Here is a 15,982-nt window from a genome sequence, read left to right as displayed (position 1 = left end):
GTGTGTGTGTGTGTGTGTGTGTGTGTGTGTGTGTGTGTGTGTGTGTGTGTGTGTGTGTGTGTGTGTGTGTGTGTGTGTGTGTGTGTGTGTGTGTGTGTGTGTGTGTGTGTGTGTGTGTTGATGCATGTGTATTCTGATCAGGAGTCAAAGGGGTGACTTTGTAATTATGTTCATTTTAATTGGCTGTGCTATCACCCCTCTCATCACTTTGGAGCCCACGCAGCGCTGGACAATGGCAGTCTGTAGTGGGGGGATTGCACAACTGCTGTGTCAAGACCCCTCCATGCACACACACACACACACACACACACACACACACACACACACACACACACACACACACACACACACACACACACAGTCTCTTTACCTGCAGAGCATAATTCCTAAAGTGGCCTCCTTAATGATTTTTCCCGGCCCAGGCTTAGATTAATTGATAAATGGCGGCGCTATCGGCACAGCTGATCTCTGAATCTATTGCAACACTAATTTGTTTGTTGAAGATGGCAGTTAAAGGAGATTAATACGTTATAGATTTATAAGAGACACCCCCTCTTTCTCTTCCTCCTTCTCATCCTTCTCTCCAAGCTTATTTATTTGAGGAAGATGAGGAGGTGGAGGAAGAGCAGAGAGGTCTCTCGATCCCTGTTGGATTCTTGAAAAGTTTTAAAATATACATAATAAAGATGCATACAGTATACATGATTTGCAGGGAAGTTCATTCGCTCAGCCAATAGTATGTAACATGCAAGAAATTAACTATTTCACTTCTGTCGCTCTGGTCAGTTTAGTAAGGACCAGCTTTAAATATAATCTATTATTTAGCTGCTCCTAGAGAATTATAATAACCCGACCGATACTGTACTTTTCGGCGTGAGACAATGATCATATTTGAAAAACATCCGAGTGTTCTCGATATGAAAGAGACATGATTGCTTGTGTGTAAAACCTGCAACATATTGTGTCATTTCTATACTGCCATTTTTAGTTGCTTGTCCATTGATGTATACTTTAATATCAATACATGGGCACACCAATATCTGCTGATGTATTGGTCCAGCTCTAAGCACATGACTTGCAAACACGCTGAGTTCAAGACACATCAGGGTTAGGAAGGCTAACAGGTCGCTACTGTTGATTAAAGCTTCCAAAAGAAGGGGCAAACATGGGATAAGTTTAAAGTTCTGAGTATTTGATTGCAGGTTACTCACCACTTAAACACACACAAACTTCATTTACTGTAAGTAGCTGCACGTGAACGAATGCAAGTTAAGACTGTGACACAATGGTAAAAACGAAAGGTGCCGACCTCATGCAGGAGTAGTGTTCGACGAGCACTTTGTAATATCTTCTAGTGGATCTGTGTAAGAGGGAAGAGATGGAGGTGCACTCGGCATCAGTACCATCTGATGTCTTGCTTTGTTTCTAACTGGATCCTACTTTCTATACCATCAACCCCAACCCCCTTACCACACATACACACACTCAATCCCAAACCTGCGTGTAATTCCCCCCCCCCCCCAGCCAAAGCTAATTTGCAGAGGCGTGAGTGTGGGTAATGCTACTGCCGCTTCCATGACAAGCTAAAGCCAGCGCTTACACCGCATTATGCCCCTGTGTAACACGTTAGGCATGAAGCGGGCGGGTGGGCACACTGCAGGCTGGCACCATCTCTTCTTTGTCTGCTGCCTCCTCCAAACTGTGTTATTTCATGATGTTTTTTTCAGTGAATGGTTTTTATTTCAATTTCAAAGCCATGTCTGTCCTCTCCCTTTTCTGCCTTTTTTTCCTGCTGCTTTGCATGGTTATGCCTTTGGAGCAGAATAGTCCTTGGAAGCAAAAGATGCTCCTGGAAAAGGAAACCGCTTTTTCCTGATTTTTGCATTTTACATCTCAGTAGCCAACCGCCCAAAGGCCCTCTGTCTTGGCCTGCAGGTTCACTGCGAGATGGGGAATGAAATGTAAATGGGAGGAAATGTCATATCTGCTTCTGAGAGAATCACTCGCAACCCCACGTCATCACCATCATGATGAATGTAACACATGTTCCCACTTTAGGATATTAAACATAGCCATGGCATGACGATTATTCAAATACATTGCATTACAAACGCTCTTAATATATTTTTCTTTTGAGGTGGCCTTGCTCAAAAGCAGCCGGTTCAGTGTGTCATATATTCCGCTCTCAGGTGTAATAGGTGCTCTCTCCACCTGTTCACACACACAAAGTGATGCCCGGCTTAACTAAACACTGTCTACATGCACAGTCACACACACATGCACACACACTTTCTCTCACGGCTCTCTCTGGAAGGAGCCCCTCCTCGGTGTGATTACAGCAGTAATGCGATATATCCTTTGTATGTTAATGTGTATTATTTTTCACGCTACATTCGCTCTCCTCTCCCGTTCCTGCCTTTTGTCCCCCCCCCCTTTTTTTCGCTATTGTTCCATCCACTCCACATCTCCATTTACATAATTGAACTTTTGATTAGACTTCCTCCCCTCTGCTCTCATGCAGGCAACGTTTGAAATCCGAAGCATAATTTCACGGGCTTCTTTTTTGCTCTGTCTTTTCTAATGTGAACACGTCGGACGCAGAAAGCCCACAGATTAAACAAATTGCTTGTTTTGATTGAAGGTGCAATTAAATAATTGAGAGTGTTGGTAGTTGGGGCTCAGCCAATCAGATGAGAGCTTTCAGGAGCAGGATGGACAGGCCACTTAAGTGCACTAACCTCTATCCTCTTAAATGTGAACAGGTATTAATGTTTTCAAGTGTGTGTCTACATCTTGGATAACGTGTGTGTGTGTGTGTGTGTGTGTGTGTGTGTGTGTGTGTGTGTGTGTGTGTGTGTGTGTGTGTGTGTGTGTGTGTGTGTGTGTGTGTGTGTGTGTGTGTGTGTGTGTGTGTGTGTGTGTGTGTGTGTGTGTGTGTGTGTGTGTGTGTGTGTGTGTGTGTGTGTGTGTGTGTGTGTGTGTCAGACACACAGACTTTTTTTGCCGTAGGCTCCTTGAGCGGATTACAAGTTTTAAAGAGTATGAGATTCAACACCTCCTCAAATCTGACACTCTCTGACACCGCTTTGAAGCCATGAAAGTGAGATTGGAGAGACACGGAAGCTCTTTCCTCTCCACAGAGTCGTGGGTTTATGTCATTGGGTCGAGGGCAGTTACGTTTCCATTGAAGCGTTTTTGCCCCAGAGGGAGAGACAAAGCTGCCACTTAAAACGTTTCACTTGTGTCTTTTTTCATGTTTCTGAAAGGGCAGTTTTAATTGCCGTCATTGTTCTTAGTAAATTAATCATGTATAATGCTATTCAACTTTTTTGATAACTTTGTATTCTTCATTTTGGCCAACAGGTTGACCAGGAAGTAGACTGTTTTTAACCCCAAGTTGCAATTAGGCACAATGTTACAAAGACTTTCTAAATCAAGGAGTACTTGTAGTTGCTTGAAAAAAAAGAATACAAAATAAGTTTACTTAAAGTCATACTTTTCGATTGACTTAAAATGTATTATATCTTCAGTATATTGCTGGTATTGTAAACCACATATTCAGCAATTGTGTTCAAACTAAACCTGTGATACCCATCCAATTTCTCGCCGTGTATGATGTTGATGAAAAAAGGATTTACTGTTTGTATAGGACAGTTCAACTCAGTTTCTCTAAAAGGTATTTTGGATTACTCATTTCCTCATACAGTACAGTAGAAATTGGCTTATTGCCCAAATCTAAAAGAAACAATTTCCACTCTCGCTACAGAATTGTTCTTTTTTCTTAAGACCTAAGATTGACCTGTGACTATTTTCTAATTTCACATATGGTTCATCCGCTTTTTTTACCCCCGATTCCAAATCTCAAATCACATTAACCCTCCCAAAAATGACACTTTTGACACTTAAAAAAAATCATTTTCTCGACACCAACAGGAACCTGGAAGCTTCCATTCCCAGGTTTCCTCCTATCTTGTCATTCAGGCATTGTAGTGAGCTTAACCCCCCCTCTTTCTCTCACATCCCTTTCCCCTTCTTCCATTTTTTTTTTCTTTCTCTGCCCCGTCGGATGTATGTTGTTGACACTGAGGCATCAGGAATAATGGAATCTCTTGTCAGTGGCTTGTATTTTTCGCCCAGGCTGTTAGGGCTGTGTATAATAGTCGCAGAGGAGGAGGAAGAGGGGAGGTTATGTGCCACTGATAGTAATGAAGGTTGCCTTTTTCATTTTTTAATATGGAATGTTTGTGGGCCGAGGCAATGCTCTCCGCTAATCCTACCCTCGAGCCGAGCTAGCTACATGGCTGTGTAACACACACACACACACACACACACACACACACACACACACACACACACACACACACACACACACACACACACACACACACACACACACACACACACACACACACACACACACACACACACATCCAGACAGATAACACACACACACACATACACACACACACACACACACACACACACACACACACACACACACACACACACACAATACATACGTCGTGTGCACACCTTCCTTTAGGCAAGACAGTAAACTGTTTGATAAGTCAGGGTGCATTTCTGTTCCTCATGAAAGTTTCACTCCTCCCGTGTTTGTGTCTTAAGGAAATGCAGCCAGTTCCTGGAGAAGAAGATATGGTATTTGTTCAATATGTGGTGGATATGAAAGCTTGAGTGCGTAGATGCATTCGTAAACCTTTATCTGGAGAAAGCGTAATGGAACAGTCCGGGCTGCCAGATGAGAAAATGACATCAGTTGGGGTTGTGATGAACACGGGGGTCAGTGTTTGTATCGTGCTGCTGTCATTTAAAAATAAAAATAAAAACGGGTTTGTCAGGAAGGAAGAAAGGAATATTGTTTTTTCAAATACACAGTTAAACAAATGTTTTTTAAGCACCTGAAGTTAAGTAGATAGTAGGTATTTGTGTTTTCTTTACCACTTTAAGTGCAAATTAGTGTAAATGTTACTGTGTATTTTGTTTCTTTCTTTAGCCAAGTGTGTCAATAGTTGAGAGTGGCCCTTAAAGTCTGTGTATCCCACTGGCTAATATTTGTTTTTTTTCCCACTGGCTGTGTTACACAGGTGTGTATTTGTGTGTGCGAGTGTGTTTTCCGCTGGCTAGGGTGCAGGGTCTTCGGCACTGGAGTGTGCTGTGTGTCTAATTGCTTTAATAGCACCTGGTCTCTAATCCCAGGTAATTAGAGCGCTCAAATTAGACGGCTACTTTCAACCGTCACTTGAAAAAGCAGAAAGGGAAGGCCTGGAGGAAGACCACTCCACTCTGAAACTCTACTCACACACACACACACACACACACACACACACACACACACACACACACACACACACACACACACACACACACACACACACACACACACACACACACACACACACACACACACACACACACACACACACACACACACACACACACACACACACACACACACACACACACACACACACACACACACACATTCAAGCTTTTACTGACACGCACAAAAACATTTGGCTAAGAAGAGACAACTGGAGGAACACGTTGAGTTTAGAGAAGTATGTGCTTATGTGTAAGTGTAGTGAAATTAATATGTTTTCTCCCTCTTCTTAAGTCTGAATACCTACATTACGTTAGCTAAGGGACAAAATGATTTGATGAGGTCAAAAACAATTCCTCTCCTTATCCCCGAACAGTAGTTACGACCATGTTGTAATCGGTATTGACTTTCTGACTTTTTATCTATTTTTTTACCCCTCGGTTTGTTTGAGTGGCACGCAGGCATTGTCGAGGCCGCCTAAAACGTGTCTGGAGAAGCTGCGGGGAAAGGTTAAGGCCCACTTTTAAAGATGAGCCGGAAATGTCAAGTGTCCGCCCCTCAGGCTCCCGCTACCGTCTCCCTGCACTGAGACTGCCATAGGGGCCTGTATCACACACACACACACACACACACACACACACACACACACACACACACACACACACACACACACACACACACACACACACACACACACACACACACACACACACACACACACACACACACACACACACACACACACACACACACACACACACACTGGTACAAAGGTTAGGATTTGCTTTTAGAGATTGCCTCCGGTGCCTTTCATCTGATTTGGCCCTTGTGGCATCTCAGCAGGCTCCAGGCTCGCGGTCACACGGGTTAAACTACGACAATAGAAGAGTACGAGACATCCAGGTGTTTATAGACTTCGGCTAACTCACTAATGTTGCTTCAGTTCTTCATTTGTTTATGCCTGTTGACATTTCAAACCAATTATGTGTTAGTGTCGTCGTAGCAAGGACAGCCTCATATCTAAAGGCCTTAATCCTGTCACAAAGTTTGTGTTACGTTTTGGTTCAGATTGTCTTAAAATGTTGTCTGTACTCTTCTAGGTCTCTGCGTTTGGCCTAAGCACACATCTCTTTGGAGTGATGTTGTCTAGCCAGTATTTTTAATTCAATTCAAATTCTATTTATTTCCAATGCCCCTGATGATTTTCTGAACGATTTTCTGTCTGCTTTTGAGGGCTGGAAGATGCTTAACGGAGCACACTGTCCCCTTTACATAATAATTGTTTTCCTCCAAATTCCCAGAGCCAAATTTGTATTTTTATTTTCCTATATTTTCTGAGGCTCGTGTTCTTGCAGTAGCAGAAAGCCGCCAACAGAGGGGGTTGGTGGGCCACCACACGCCTTGTTACAGCGCTGAGACTCAAGCAGTCTTGTGAGCTGGGTTTTCTCATGGCCTTCACTGTGTCTTAAAAACTGGGTTAACTTGTTACGGTGACCAGTACCAGGCTGTGTAAAAGCAACATCTGTTCATTCACTTTTTCAATGCTAAAGGTCAAGTAAAGCTTTGACGGATGAAACCATCCAGCGCTTTGACATTAAACATCACCTCTCTGTGAGGGCAGCAGCAAGACTACATTTGCATTTGATCTAAACCAATATTTTACTAGAAATTACACAATTAATATAGAACTATTAATTAACAACAGAGAACCTTAATATAGTTCAATGAAGCAGTTTTGTCTTGCATGCAATCCAACCAATGCTGTAGTGTTTTTTCTAAAGTTGTACTAGTATTTACCATGTCATCCTTTAATGTGTCTGATATTAAAGTCAAATTAGGCTTAATGAAAGTTAGACACCCTGCTTAAACACATTGTGTCACACTATGAATGAAAGCTGTGTTATTAGTCATATGTTAATTTCATTGTCCTGCATATAATAGAAATATTTGAACACATTTCATAGTCTTTTTGATCACTTGCCTCTAATGAATTTAATCAAATCTCAGTGACATTTTTTTGCCATTTCTCTCCGAAACGATCTGAGAGAATTAGCGCGTATCTGTCGCTGCATAACCAGATTAGTGAACAGCGGGCTGAATAATCAGAATAGCATTGGTTCTGCTGGACGTCAGAGGAGGACCAGTGTCTCCACGCCACAGAGGATTTGTGGGATTTGGAGTCTGGGAGAGGAAAGGCTCCTAATGGTGAAAGCTTTCGACCCAGATAAGACTTCAAAGGCGGAGCTAATTAATAAGATGTTTACATTATCCACGGTCATACACTGCTTTGTGCATGACCCTTCGTTATGGCGTGTGTGTGTCTGCGTGAGTGTGTGTGCTTGAATGTGTGGCTTCATTGTATGTCGGTATGGCAAGCTAATTGGATGGGTGGAGGTTGCTAAGTAAAACATTTAATTGAGAAATAAATAATGAAAGGAGCTCAGACTTGGATTGGGGGGGGGATGGCATCGTGGACAATCTTTTGTGCCAATGGTTTGGAATGTAGTATGCTCTCATACCAGTTAAAAAAACACATTTAAGGCACATGTAACCCATTTAATAGAGATATAATCCAATAGAGACGTGCTGCAGTATGAACCTTAAACCTGGACATGAGTTAGTATTTGACCGATTCTGGTTTCCTTGTCTCAAAGTCAATTTATTTTGGACGTGCTTTTGGTTAAATGCCTGAAAGAAGGTCTCTGGTTAACACAAGCTTAAGAGATTTTCACTTGTTTTGAAAGCATTAGCCACACCACACCTCACCACCTAAGGGGTGATGAGGTGAAGTCATGTGACCGCTATGTGGTTTGTTTATAGGATAACGTTAGCTTTTACTTCTGATGATTGCATTCAGGCTTCAAAAATCCTGAAGTAGTTTCAAGATGTGGAGATTTCCTGCTAAACCAAACATATAAGTTCCATAAACTATTGTTTGCCACAGAGATTATCTTCTGCAACATTCAGAAATCCAATGGAAAAATCTCATACCTTTTTTTTGAGGGAGCCCTTGCGATGCTAACTTCCAAGTTGGCCTACAAAAAGATGTTCTCCCTGCACCACCATGTGGATTATTCACTTTCAACTATCAGTAATAATGTGTATGGCCCTTCTGACCCCAAAAACACAGCCCTCATTTAGGGAAAGGATATAAGTATGTCGTGTTGATACATTTCATACTGTGAAGGTGGAATATATTGAAAGATTAAACTCAAAACCTTTGTTCTTTGCTCCTGCAGCCCAGCCCCATCCCGAGCCCGGTTCTGGGAGGGAAGCCCAACGCCAGCCAGTCTCTGCTGGTGTGGTGCCGCGAGGTCACCAAGAACTACCGCGGGGTCAAGATCACCAACTTCACCACGTCCTGGAGGAACGGCCTGGCCTTCTGCGCCCTGCTGCACCACTTCAGGCCCGACACAATGTAGGAAACATACACACACACACACACACACACACACACACACACACACACACACACACACACACACACACACACACACACACACACACACACACACACACACACACACACACACACACACACACACACACACACACACACACACACACACACACACACACACACACACACACACACACACACACACACACACACACACACACAAATAATAACAGAATAACAGTTGGAAATACTAAAAGAGTTAAAAAAAAAAAACACAAACAAAAACTGGGATGTTTCTTAAAAGCTAAAATTAGAGAATAAATTATTGGATTTAAGATTTTTTAGGAAAACTCATTCATTTCCCACCAGGCTGCTGTGTGACTAGGGGTTGTGACATTACAACATTACAAGAGTAAGTAAGTAAATACAATACAATAGAAACAGTGCAGAATAGTCTATATACAAGTAATTGGAATATTGATATATATATAAGTTGCAAACAGATGAATGTTATGGATGTTCTTTCACAAGTGCAGGTGTTTAATAGTCTTATGGCCTGTGGGATGAAACTGACTCAGAGTCTGGTTGTTCTAGTTAGACTAGTGAGGTCATTTCGGGTGGAACTCAGACAGTTCAAATTTCAGAAGGCAAAGTAATGATCAAAGTTAAAGAGTCTTGAACATATTTAGATTGAATGTAATGTTAAATGTCCGTTCACTTGTTTCTTGTCTTTATGTGTGTCCTTGTTGATGTTGTTAAAGAAACTGCAAGAAAAATCGGGTCTTATTATTGTATTAAATGTTTAGTGTTCAATGTGTGTACTGTATACAACATATGGAAAACCTGCAGCCCCATCAAGGGAGCAGACATGAAGATTATTTATCTAAACCGTGTGTGTGTGTGTGTGTGTGTGTGTGTGTGTGTGTGTGTGTGTGTGTGTGTGTGTGTGTGTGTGTGTGTGTGTGTGTGTGTGTGTGTGTGTGTGTGTGTGTGTGTGTGTGTGTGTGTGTGTGTGTGTGTGTTATTTTTACATATTTTCCACTCTATTAGTTCTGTTGATTGCACTGCTATGAAATTGCATGTTACAGTTCTAATGCCATTACATGTGACGCATATTTAAACTTTCTCCGCTATCTCTCTCTGTCCCCCATTCTCTCTCTCTCTCTCCCTCTTTATTTTCTCCCTGCCTGCCTCCTCTCCCACCTTCCCCACTGTTCTTCCAGAGACTACAAGTTTCTCAATCCTCAGGATATTAAAGAAAACAACAAAAAGGTAAGAGGCAGCCACCGCTGGGCCCTTCACACCACTTAGCTCCCTCCCAACCACATCTCCATTTGGCCTTATTTAGAGATCTGCCATTAATCCCTGGATGTACTGTGCATGTGTGGTTCATGGTTTAAATGGGGAGAGGGGAAACACACATGAAGGCTAACAAATACACTCACAATTACACACATGAACTACAGCCAGACGTTCTAATGACAGTGTTTCCAAGACGTTCCCCCCGCTGCGATGTGTCTACGTGGCAATAACTGGCCGAGGTGAGATGCTATCTTAGCTCTGCTGCATGCTGGGAGATTACCAACCGGCCTCTGCTTAGTGTGTTTAAGTCACTGTGTGTATAATAAGAAAACATTTGTCCTGTGTTGATTAGATTCTTTTGTTAGTATTTCTGTAGAGCAGTGTGCAGGAGGGGGTATGCATCTGTTTACTGCTAACTGTAATCATAGGTTGTATATACCAAGTGGAAGTTGTCAGCATGACATCACCCCTAAGTATGTGGAAAAAGGTTTGAAAGCTTCTTGTTTGGCATTTACGTTGCCATCTTGTTTTTTGGAAGTGCCATGACAGGTTTGAAATAATTACACTCGAACACTGAACAAGAAACAACGTAAAGGACTTCAAATGTTGGGAAGACAACACAAAGAAGACCTGGATAGAGACCTGTCGACTGTGTGCTAGTCAACCGTAAAGCATACGCTGCTGTTTTACTCCAAATGGGACCATCGTTTACTAAATGAACATCACGTTAAGATTGAGACAACTAGCTCATGTTTCCAATGTTTACTTGCGTGATAAATCATGTAAGAAGAAGGGTCATTTTCTTATAGACTTCCATACAACCAGACTTTTAACTAGAGGTCGTACAGGCCATACAGTAACGTATGTTTAAGGCACTTCATATTGGCTTAGCTTTTTATGCTTCACTTTTTCACAATGCTTAAGATAGAATAAATCGTCCATGTTGGTTCAGAGACATCTCGTTGGTTTGATTTCTGTCCTTTCCTAAAACATGTCAACCCACATACAGTAAATACATTCACTACTAAAGCACACCTGAATAACCCATTCACACCTCGCCCTATGTCATCATATCTTCACATTCACAGTTTGAGGTGCACACATTTCCATTTCCTCCTCCGTCCCTCTGGCTCTTGTCGAGCACATTTACTTTTTCCCAACACACAAATGCACACCTCTATTTTTCCTTTCCTTTTGCTACTACACACTCACACACACACATATATACTACACACCATCACCCTGGCCCCTCTCTGGCCCCGAGGGCTACACAGAACGATATGCGTCGGGTTCCTGCAGCATTATTTCCTCTTCTCACACACACTCTGGCTCAGCGATAACCTCTGGTGGCCCTGTTAGGCATGAATGCTACCCTGTTGACAATAACCACAGTGGAGGGAGAGGGAGAGACCCAATCCCATATCTGCTAACTGCCCCTCACCCCCCTCCAGGTGCTCAAGTAGCCCTGAAGAAATTGGCTAGATATAAGTAATATGGGAATATGCCGTAGAAGGTGATAGCCGGTGAATAGCTGCAGCTCTGTGAGACCTGCTCCTCTGTAAAGATCTACACCGGCTGCTGATGTACATTTGACCAAGCATGCTGCTCCCTTCAGAGGAGACGCACTGCAGGTAGATATCGGAGAACTGACTCCTCCTACCAGAGTCCTTATGTGGCCTTCAAGGATCTAGGTGCATAAGCAACATTGGATATGTGCCATAACAACGATGTTAGTACTGTCAAGTTTGGTTTAGTTGAGCAGGGCAAGTGTTTTTTGAACGTCCTTAAATGTTCCAGGGTCATTTCTGTGTGTAGAATGTGTGCTTTTACTTCATTCACCCAATCTTAAATACGTTTACTTAATTACAAAAACTATCAAATGTTCCTTTATGCATCTTTTTTGCTTCACAAAGCACAATTAGTTAAAGAAATTAACCTGCAAGAAAAATTTACCAGCGAAAACATTTCCTAGAAAGGTTTTACCTTTGAAACCTTCATGAATAGATGGATTATTTATTTTCTAATTTGTTCGAGGCCTCACACAAATACATATACATAAATACATTATACACCACAACATAACTACATAAAAAAAACGTCAGAAACATCCACATTTATACACACATACCTATACACATCACATCTACTCACAAGATATATTTGGTAAGGAGACCATCATGTGCGCGGCTTATTGAACAACACCTGAAATCAATGACTGATATATTCGGTAATCAGGGTTCCTGCTTAATCTGTTTTCTGTAAACTGCAGTTGTTGTTTACCTTTGTTAGCAGCGACTACATTTGAAATATTATCAGTCCGTAACGTTAGCAACCAGTGAAATAGCCACATTTTATTGGTACATTGATCATTTAGTGCTTGCAGAGCAATTTCCTAGAATGCAACGAGCCATATATAGATGTTTGGGATTGAATGTCTGCACGTGAACAGATTTTGTTAGCATGTGAGATGTGACGTCTGAGCACACTTGCCAACCCTACCGATTTGCGCGGGAGACTCCCGATTTCATTGCCCTCTCCCGGTTTCCTCCCAGCGGGGTCATATTTCTCCCGATTTCTGACAAAATCAGATTTACTCACGACTGTTTCCACTCTGACTTTAATACAGCTACACCATTGTTTGGTTTCCATGGTAGCATGTCTCTTTAGTAGCATGCGCAACTGCAAGTCTGAGAGGGTGAGGCGTTCTTATTATACATCCATGGGTGAGGCAGATAGTCACAGAAAACAGAACAAGAATCGACAACTCTACCCTCTGCTCACTCCTTTCCTGTACAAAATCCAGCCCACACATATGCTCCATCAAGGATGGTGCTACAGGCCGCAACTACAATAAGCATGTTAATGTTAATCTAACCGCTCCGGCGATCCACTAGCCCCGCGGTGGTTTTGAAATGCTCCCGATTTCTGAGGTCTCAAGGTTGCCAAGTATGCGTCTGAGGGATTGTACACTATGGAGAATGTTGGTATATATCCATCAGTAACACAGATAGTACATTGTAAACATATGATACTCTGTATGGTTGGAGGCTGTGATTGTAAAGGCCAGCGGGTTCAGGTGAAATGAAAGGGGAGAAACGCATCGTGTGGTGTCATGTAGCACCCTGAATGTGTTTGAACAGGAGAAGGGTGCCCATGACGCCCTGCACGAAATAAGGAAACACTCACGCCAGGCACGGGCTCGGATAGAATAATGATGCAGGTTAAGGATCCCATAGAGCAAGCAATGGAAAAGAAGAGAGAGAAATGAATGTACGAAGAACAGAATGAAAGAGCGTGATGAAAAAAGACTTATCTCCCATCCACCATGTTGTATAGAGTTGCTTTATAAAGAGTTATTAGAATGTATAGAATTTATTGAATGGACAGCAGAAATGGAAAAGTGTAGAAATGACAACTATCTCCGCTTTTCATGGCGAGCTGATAGACATGCCCCCTCCTCCTTTCCCGGTCTATCTGTGGAGAGTGATTGCAATGAGCTCAGACTGTGCTGAATTATGACAGATAAGGACAATCAATATTGGGGGCGCGTAGGAAAAAAAATAGGGGGAAGTGAATATTCAGAACCGCCTTTGAAATGATCCATTATCAATGGATATGTGTGTGTGTGTGTGTGTGGGTGGGTGGGTGGGTGGGTGTGTGTGTGTGTGTGTGTGTGTGTGTGTGTGTGTGTGTGTGTGTGTGTGTGTGTGTGTGTGTGTGTGTGTGTGTGTGTGTGTGTGTGTGTGTGTGTGTGTGTGTGTGTGTGTGTGTGTGTGTGTGTGTGTGTGTGTGTGTGTGTGTGTGTGTGTGTGTGTGATGAGGCCAAGGAGAAGTCATTTGTCATGCCATCTGATAGTGTTTCACCAAGCACCGGGCTAAAGCTCCCTGAGCACAACCTGTTAGGGGTTGGGCTGAGGAGGGGGGGGGGGCTCTGATGATTGACAACGATAGATATCTGTCAGTCACTGAGAGAGAGTGGAGGGGGGGGGGAGCAGCGGCCCAGGGCAGGAGACGCTGACATTTGAGTCCAAACCAAAAGCTTTGTCAGCCCAATGATGGAAATGAGAAAACTTGATTTTTTTCTCCCAAAATACATGATTTTGTTATTGGACAGAAATGTAGCTTTTCGAGCGGTCAGGAATACAGAAGTTCAGTTATTTTGGTAGGTGGATTTCACATGTTATCAACCAAGCAGTAGGGCTGATTGATAAAAATGAGATCATTAGTATTTATTATAATTACATTTTACCAAGATATAAATCAGGAAATACGGAATTTGTGCAAAATCACAAATCAAATATTGCAGTAAATTTGTTTCACTATTAACGCATACATGAAATACCAAAACTTCATCAACTCATTGTTTGCTTTTAGTTTGGTTGAATAAATTCATCTGTAGACCAAGAATTTTTTTTTTGTGAAGTTAAACAATTATGATTTGATTATGTTTTTAAAAGCAATGAACAATGATATTAATAAAGTAGAATACAAATGTATATGGAATAACTGCTAATTCAACAATTCATGCTCTCCTCTTATCAGGATGTGTGTTTTCACTTATATATATGTTAACATTCTTGATGGCCCATTGCCCCTTTTGCTTGATAATCATTTAAAAAAGAATTGCCATAATTATGATTTAACTGTTGAGAGGGGGCACATACTGTAGGCTACCCCCTTACTAACAAGTCGGTCTTTTCAAACCGGTCTTGTCTCAGTGTCTCAGTGTGACATGATCCATGCTCTTCAAGCTAAGAGAGAAGATGTAGAATGAATACATCTGGACACTGAGGTCAAAAACACTAAAGCGCATGTCGAGACTAACATCGACCCTGAAACAAAATCCAGTCTCCCTCCCTTCTTCCTCCTCAAGAAGCTCCCACTCTCACTCTTTTCTCTTTCTTCCTTTCTGTCCCTATTGAGAGGCAAAGTTGTCGCTCTCTTTCACAGCCTCCCCCTATGTGAGAGGAGAACAATGTAAGCACACTTTGCTCCCCTGAATACGTGTTAGAAACCCAATCAGGCCCTCTTATTCCCCATATTCTTTTTCCTTCTCTTTCTCCTTTCTTTAACACTCCCTTTCTGCCCGGGAAAGGAGAGGGGGGAACTTTAACAGGCTCTCTGTAAAGGCAAACTCCTCTGTTCTTTCCCGCTGTCAGCTCTTTCTTCCTGCCTTGTCTTTGCAAGCACAAACACATACTTTCCATCTATAGAAAGGCACAATAGAGGTGAGAGGGAAAAAGACTCCTCCTAACAAAAGACATCATAATTGATTGTAAATTGAGAAGCATCTCTCATTTAAACCACTCCTTTACTCTCCATTCCTCTCTTTCCTATCTCCTGTCCCCAGTCTGAAATACAGTAAATACAGCAGAACAAAATATTGAATTAATCAGTAAATACTTTTCTTAGAAAGCAACAGTTAAGGTACCCTTGAGAAAAACCCATAACCATTAAAGTTGAAGTTGCTCAGGCTCACTAATGGCGCATTTCCACTGCAGCACAGTTTAAGCGTGCCGTGCCAAACCCGGCCCGTTTTTTGCTGCGTTTCCACTAGGGGTAGTTCCGGCTAGCGGGTACTATTTCACAGTTTTTCCGGCTCTCCAAAATCGTGGTTCTTTCCGGGCCAACAACCGGGCTGAGTATGCTAAACTAGTGAGAGAATCGCTGGCAAGGGGGCTACAACTACAACACAATGAACATATTTGACCGTGATTTAATTATAACACGTTTCAAAAATGATGCCGAAGTAACAACATACTGATACCGGTTAGTAAAAACCATGAATTAATGCTTTGACAAGTCTGCAGACAGACGGCAGGCGAAACACCTTTTAAAATGCGTGTTTTCTAATGGAGATCGGCTAAGCTAACGCAGTATATGTTCCGACCGTCCACACTCACAACAACGGCCTATACAGACATAAATAAACCAGCGAC

General features: G+C 42.3%; 1 protein-coding gene across 1 annotated transcript in view; it reads left to right on the top strand.

The window, feature by feature from the left end:
* ehbp1 (EH domain binding protein 1) overlaps positions 1-15,982 on the top strand; it is a 154,638-nt gene that overhangs the window by 60,248 nt on the left and 78,408 nt on the right. The window contains exons 12-13 of the mRNA XM_079689974.1: positions 8,581-8,759; positions 9,965-10,013. Of these exons, the coding sequence (XP_079546100.1) occupies positions 8,581-8,759; positions 9,965-10,013 (228 nt within the window). The remainder of the gene's footprint in view (positions 1-8,580; positions 8,760-9,964; positions 10,014-15,982) is intronic.

This window comes from Notothenia rossii (genome assembly GCF_949606895.1).
Source record: "Notothenia rossii genome assembly, chromosome: 6".
NCBI lineage: Eukaryota > Metazoa > Chordata > Actinopteri > Perciformes > Nototheniidae > Notothenia > Notothenia rossii.
This window is presented reverse-complemented; position numbering and strand designations above follow the sequence as displayed.